This window comes from Pelmatolapia mariae, linkage group LG17, assembly GCF_036321145.2.
Source record: "Pelmatolapia mariae isolate MD_Pm_ZW linkage group LG17, Pm_UMD_F_2, whole genome shotgun sequence".
Taxonomy (NCBI): Eukaryota; Metazoa; Chordata; class Actinopteri; order Cichliformes; family Cichlidae; genus Pelmatolapia; species Pelmatolapia mariae.
Genome location: NC_086242.1, coordinates 10,868,037 through 10,875,291, shown reverse-complemented (window position 1 = coordinate 10,875,291; position 7,255 = coordinate 10,868,037). Strand labels below are relative to the sequence as shown.

At 40.4% G+C, this 7,255-nt stretch overlaps 1 protein-coding gene across 15 annotated transcripts in view; it reads right to left on the bottom strand.

Moving 5' to 3' along the window:
* Positions 1 to 1,136: 1,136 nt before the first annotated feature.
* The window catches only part of wnk1b (WNK lysine deficient protein kinase 1b), a 98,142-nt gene continuing 92,023 nt past the window's right edge, over positions 1,137 to 7,255 (bottom strand). For all 15 annotated transcript variants that reach the window (XM_063500618.1, XM_063500622.1, XM_063500621.1 and 12 more), the window contains 2 exons: positions 6,965 to 7,021; positions 1,137 to 6,648 (listed from right to left, as the gene is read on the bottom strand). In XM_063500618.1, the coding sequence (XP_063356688.1) occupies positions 6,223 to 6,648; positions 6,965 to 7,021 (483 nt within the window). In that variant the 3' untranslated portion in view covers positions 1,137 to 6,222. The remainder of the gene's footprint in view (positions 6,649 to 6,964; positions 7,022 to 7,255) is intronic.

Genomic DNA, 7,255 nt, shown 5'->3' with positions numbered 1-7,255 from the left:
CCTTCCCCTCCCACTTCAAGCAATAACAGCAGCAGCTAGGAGATAAATAATGACAATACGTCTGAAAATGTGCACCTCTTGTATCCTCATATCTTCTTCCAGCTTTGAAAGACTAAGTGTAGCTAAGTGCAGAGTGAAATCCCAACAATCCCACTGTAGGACTGCTGTGTGCAGTGTAGTATTCATAACATAGCAGGAAAACTGCATGATGGAAATTTATTGTTTTAATGTACCGGTAAAACTCATTTTCCTTCCTCTCTTCCTTCCTCTGGCCTCTCTCTCTCTGGTCTAACTGAACAGTGTTCATTGTATCCATGGTATCAGATAATAAGCACAGATTCACACCTCACAACGAGCTGTTTCCTGTTTGGATTTGAGTCAAGAAGCTCTTTAATAAAGTCTGGATAACAGGAAGTAGGCCAGTATATATTGTAAAACCTGCAGGTGACAGACTGAATGTAGTTAGGTGCTGCAGCCACATGGCAAGAACTGGTACTGCCATAACAAAGTCTCAATTTGCTTACAGACAACACAAACCTGTCTGAATTTGTAATTTACAAACATACGAATAATAATATTTACTGCAATAATGTGCAAAAGTCTTAAGCCACCTCTCATTGCTTTGTATTTTGCTTGCAACGAGTCAGACTTTCTTGCATTCCTTGCAAGTCCTTTTGAGCAATAGTTCTCAGGGTTTTCTTGAGGCCTTTCAAAGTTTTTCTTAAGACATTTTTCTGCTTTTCACTCATTTTTAGTCCAGTCCTTACACCTTACTCCTCGACCTATGATTCACTCAAACATTAAAAAAAGAACCTAACTCGGTACTGTTGCTACACATATCAGACAACTTAACAAAGAATCGATCGTAAATTGTATCCTTAAGCATTTTGTGTTGTTGCACAGATGTGCAAAACACATCATTCCTGTTTCTTTAGTTGAATATATGAAAAATGTCAAAGATAATGCAGATGGGCATGAATAAAAATAGCATTTTTGCACCAACAAGGTGATTCCCAAAGAGCTATTAGCCAAAAACTTGCGTTGCCTTGACTTGACTGACTTGAAAGGTTTGAGTCGGCAGACAAAAACTATTTAAGCCACAACAACCCAAATAATACACAAAACCCCCACTCCTGTTCATTTAAACAACTTTTATTTATTAAGTTTTTACAAATAAAGTAACAAATTTATTGTATTGTAGCGCAAAGCGCAAAGTTTTGTTTTTAATAAGAAGCTTGAACACTCTATACTTAGTGCAAAACATACCATTAAAGGCTGTCGATGACTCCTTACATGTATTTATTTTTTTTTGTTATTCTCTTTCATTCTTCCATATTTGTTTATTTAAAATCCGACCACGTTTGAACAACGTCAACCACGATACAGAAAAAGGAAAGCAATGAATTAAATTAGGAGCTGGTAGAGACAGTAAAACGGCACATAAAACAAGTGAGAATTCAAAAAAACAAAATGTGAGAGTGGAGAGAGACGAGAAACAAAATCGACATATTTTCAGCAACGCTCACAGAAGCTGTTGCTGTTTTCAAGCCATCATTTCACAGGAGCAAGCTACATAAAACAGCGAGGAGTTGCATGTATCTGTGACAGTGGCTTTGTGTGTGTGCGCGCTGAAAGGCAGAATCTCTTTTGTTGTTGTTTTTCTCTCTCTTTTGTTTGTTTTTTACATGTGGGCACTTCTACAGTGAAAAGCATAAAGGGTAAGCGAGCCCTGAAGAGGCGAAAACTGGAAAACACATCAACAGGAAACTGATTCTAATGCAAGCGAGTTCAAACTATTGCTACACCGTGCACACCTCTCCTGAAACACACAATCCTACTTTTCCATTTTAACTCGAGGAAACTTCACAATAAGAGTGCCTGTGCTGGAAAACTTTCGAGCCTTTCACAGTACAATTCCTCCACGACAACTCCAAAACTTCACAATAACTGCACCCACTTCCAGCAGGGGCATAGCCGTCAAAACCTACTGTAATCTCAGTTTGATATTGATATTATTAAAGTGACAGTTTTAATACTGCATGCAGGGGCATTGCAGCGCAGCAGGTATTCCTTTTATTGTAATCATTGCGTAACAGAGAGACAGTAAAATATGACCAAACCTCAAATCTGCAGCTGCAAAGTGCAGATCCAGGATGATACCTGGCAAATTAAACAGCTCCAGTGAATTAAAGCAGGTAACTATGCCACTTTTTTCCTCCACTGACAAAAAAATAAAAAATTAAATGGCACTGAGTTTGTGGCATCATTAAAGGTCTGACAGAATGCTTATATTGAGAACTCAGAAGCAAAGTGGCTCAATGACTATTCACAGCTTCAACCAAACTTGCCTAGTAGTAAAAAATGTTGCATTATTTTTCTCGAGGAATATAACTAAAAAAGATCTATGCTCTTTTGCACAAACTTTACAAAGTAACTTATACACAATCTGGCAAAAAGCAATGGAAAGATGCAAAGCTTTGAAGTTTGTACCAAATGTTTCATTTGTGTTACAGGTAAAAAACAAAAAAAACAAAAAACAGTAGAGGGTGCCAGAGGCTTTGCACGTACTCCCTTAAATCCATCAATCACCATGACTGCCATCATCTCTGTCATACCTTCACTCAAAAACTCGTTAAAGCTGATTTTTATTTGTTTGTTTTTCAATTTCTGTAAAGACAGCTGACAAGTGTGCAGCCTCGTTAATATTTTTCCTCATAAAAAATGGCATCGTGGGTTATAAGACCGCTGCAGGGATGGTGGTACACCACTGCAGAATTTTTTATGGGTCCTGACAAAGTACTGCCTCGTTTTTCTTTATTCCTTTCATTCTTCCAGCTAGTTACTTCCAACTAGTTTAAAATGTATCAGAAAAAGATGATGTCACAGTGTATCTATATGCACCAACCTCAATTTGCCTACATTTTTTTTTAAGTTGCATTTTCACATGTTCGGTATGTCTAAATAAGCAGCAACCTAACCTTTTTTAGACTCAGTTTGACTAATGCATTGGATCACAAGATTACAGCTGTTGTTTACCGTGTCTGAAAGTGTCCAGCTGACTGCTTGGATACTTCCTGTATATGTGACTTTTGCTAGATAGTTAAAGTCTAGCAAACAAACACAGATAATTCATTTGTGACTTGCAAAGGAGGCAGAACAAGAGGAAAAAGGACCTATACTGTACATCTTGCACTGGTGACATGCTTTCCTCTGAAGTCCTTGAGGGGGATGCATCAGGGCACAACAATGTTTACACTTCAAAAGAAGTGGCCTGATGCACTGCAGACTACCTCAGCCTATCACAATGTGCCTTGGTGGTCCTTTTTATATTTAGTGCCACATCCACACGAGATCTGATCCCTCCAGATACATTTTAACGCCAAGTATAAACAGATTTCAGACATACCTAAACAGGGCCATTAGCCTGCGCTTCTCACAATATTTCAGCAAACCCAAATTTATCTGACAGTAGAGTGCGACATCATGGCCTATATCACATTTCTGGTTAGCTCTGATGATCTCAGAGTTTCAAATCCTGACAGAAAGCTAAAACGAGTCTTTAATATCAGCTGATCTCACATTAAAAAGAACATTATGTCACTGTACCACGGCATGCTCTCCCCGCAAGTATGCTGCACTCGGGTCAAAGTACAGAGTGGTCCAAGCTTCGAATACAATCTTCAATAAACTCCCTCCTTAAAACTGAAGAAAAAAATAATAATATACAGCAATAGAAACAACACTGATAACAAACGGTTGCCTTTCTCCGTCTTTGGACGTCAATCTCAACCTTCGTTCAAACGGCAGCAGAGCAATTCACTCCAAATTTCCCAATTTTGCAGAAAATACACTCAGGAGGAATCATCACAAGCCGGCCTAAACATGCGCGCACATATACACTGCAGGCCTCATCCGCTAAACTTCACAGCAACAACCTTATATCCTCCACACATTCTGTCCAATGTGCTCACTTTAACCTCCAATGGAGAAGCAACAGGAAGGAAGCAAGGCACTAGTTTAATACCTCCAGCCATCACTAGAGGCTCTAGAGGGGTCAGGGGTAGCGAAGAGAAGCGAAAATAAAAGACAGGGTTTTTTTTTCAAGTACATTAAAAATGGACACCATTGGTTTTTATACATTCACATTCATCTAACAAAACCAGGGGAGAAAGGGAAGAGGAGGGCTATTTAAAGTGTCTGATAGATAAGTACTGTATTAAGAAAAAAATAGCTAGCTTTACTTTATTATCTAAATATCGACTATCCTGGCGTTCACTCTGGTTTGTCTTTATACTCAGGTCAGTTTCGGCTTTCAATTCACCCAGTTTATAGAGATGACCTGAAATAGCGGTTGATTAGTTGTTGGTAAGGCATTGGTTTGGAAGTGTGTCCTCAGTAAACTGACAGAAGGACGCTTATTGGAAAAAAAGAGAAAGAGAGAGAGGGGTTACCGATCTCCAAAAATTCGTTTGTGGAAAGCTGTGAATTGAAAGCGAAAGGACCCCAAAAAACTATTCTACATATGCTTTTTTTTGTTTTTAAATTCACCCTAAAACTAATGTTGTCCAACAACATTTGCTAATAACAAACAACAATAATCACAGTGTCTCCACATCATACAGCGATGTGCACATATAACAGGTCCATTGACAGAACACGGTTTTGTTTTTTGTTTCTTTTTAAATAGAACAAACATTAACAACAATAATTATGACAATAATGTACATTGCATTTCAACCCAGATATTGAAACCGACCTAATTATGACACTAAGAACTGAGGCACGGCCCATGAGTCTGACAGCTGCTACACCTCCAACTATGCGTGAGTGTATTTACATGAGTCTGTGAATGACTGTATGCGGCTTTGTGTATTTATATGAATGTCACAAGAGTTGCGTGGGTGTGTGAATGTGTATGCGTCAGATTGCTAGCTGGGGTGGCGGTAGGTGGGTGGGTCAGGGGGGCAACATGGAAACCAACCCAACGACACACACAAAAAAAAAGGAATCATCATAGCAGACATTCGAAAAAACAGACACAAACTATACACGGATATTATCTTGATAACAAGGTCACTTTTACACACTGAGTTCTCTTGTGTTTGGGCTTTTTTTGTCCTCTTCTAAAAGGTTTCTGCTGTTATTGCTTCAAATGGCAACAGGGAGGTGAAGAGAGAGGGACGAAAGAAGTCGTGAAGCATCTGTTCTGCCCGTTTGGGACACCCATCGACATAAAGTGAGCTGAAACAGGAAGCTGATGGAGGGCTTTCCCACTTCCATCTCTCTCTACCTGCTTGAATACTTTGTCAAACTGAGCGGTGGGGAGGGGGGGAGAAGAAGACGGTGGAGATGCTGGGCTACATCTAGTCTCGATATGTATTTGATTTAATCTTGATTCGCTTTGTGCTTTTAAAGGTTAGGAAGGCTCTCCAGCTTCCAAACGACTTCCTGAAACATTCGATTAGAGTTATGTGGACTCGTCTTCTGCTCTCAGCTCACCCTTCTATCTGCTGCCATTTGCATCTCCTCCTGTAATGCTGTAAGAATGCTAACTGCTGTCAAAAACACTGATGATTTTGATTCGTAACACTAAGCAACAATATCTGTTAATGTGAGGACTAGCAATGCTCACCCCCAATGGAAGAAATGCATATTTGCAAGTTTTTTTGTTGGGATTTCTAGCAGAGACTGATAAACATGGACAGCAGAGGTCTTAAAATCAGTACCAGCAGGAATTGATGAGAAGGTACTGCATGGACAGAAAGGCTCAAGTTGGATTTTGTAAAAGCTGGCTACCACATTCTTCCTCCTCCTGAGCCTGATGTAATGTCTTCTGTCTAGTAAGCGCGACTCGCTAACCCATATTATGTAAAGATATGTTAACTCATGTCAGAGCGTGAAATCCAACAAGTGTAAACCAGCCATTAGAGCAAACATGCAGACAGTTATTGACAGCAAGCCCACACACCCTGTCAGAACCTCTTTGGCCTTTATCATTGTACTCTGAGTCTTTTTCTTTTGCTACAAGCCCACAGCAGAAAGGCTGCACTTCTTTTCTCTGATGGCTTCTCATGCACATTTTAATTCCTACCCCCGTCTGAACCCCCCCTCTCCCAACAAAAATTAAAAATAAATCACACTTTGTAGTCAATCCAGCGATGAACACTCCACTTCACTGCAGTCCTCTCAGGCCATGATTTAAACCGGCCCTCACTCTGAGCCCTACGTGGTCCTCAAGTTGGGTCCTCCCGGGTTACTGACTGATTTCTGCAGGGTATTGGTCAGATGGAAAGCTTGGAGTGGCCCCTGGCCTGGAATCTGGCCCTGTGGCGTGGGGTAGGGGCCCAGGGGTTGGGAGGTACTGACCAGCAGAGGCTGTGTTGGTGCTTGGTGTGGGGTGGACAGGCTGTGAGCCGGACCAGACCATTGTGCACTATAGGCAGCAGTTGGGGTGTAGTGGATGAACTGGGGAAGCTGGGGTTGGGGTGGAGTGGAGGAGGCAGGAGGGTGGCATAAAGAGCCCTTTCGGGCAGCCAGAGAGGTAGCGGTGCTGGAGTTTGTTGGGATGTGGGCTGAACCACCTATGCTGCTGGGACACAGCTGGCTGGGAGCAGAGTACTTCCTGCCCAGACTGGCTGACTGGATAACCTGCAGGGGAGAAGAAAGGTCATTCAAAATTCAAAATTAAGCATTTTTGTCTTAAATAATTTGATTCTAGCTCCCTGTGCTAGGTAAAGATGTCTTTCAAGGAGTTAAAATTAATTATTAACCAAGCCTGCTTAAAATGTAAGTTAAAAAAACAAAACAAAATACAGCCATGCGACATTTATCTTAGCTAAACAAACTGTGTTATTCTCTGCACAACCAACACAGCAGATTTGCTTTATGTCAGTTGGAATTTAATAATTAAAAAACTAAGAGTTTAGTGCAGAAATGATGTGATGTGGTGTTCTTTAATATTGACCTCATAGCTGTGTCCCTGCACCGGAGCCTGCTGCAGCTGTTTGGCACTCCTCTTACCCTGAAAAAGTTCAATATTTAATTTACTGTACAAACATAATGATGTAATATATAATTAATCACAAAAAACAGCTTCCATGTCCACTGATAACAGAAAAAATATTTATCATGCTCATGACCTTTCTCTTAAGATTAACACTGCAGGGTTTTTTATTAATAGCACAAAGTTATGGCTAACACTTTTTGTATGCATCCAAAAGGCCTTGGATCAGGTTTCTTCAACAGATCAAACACA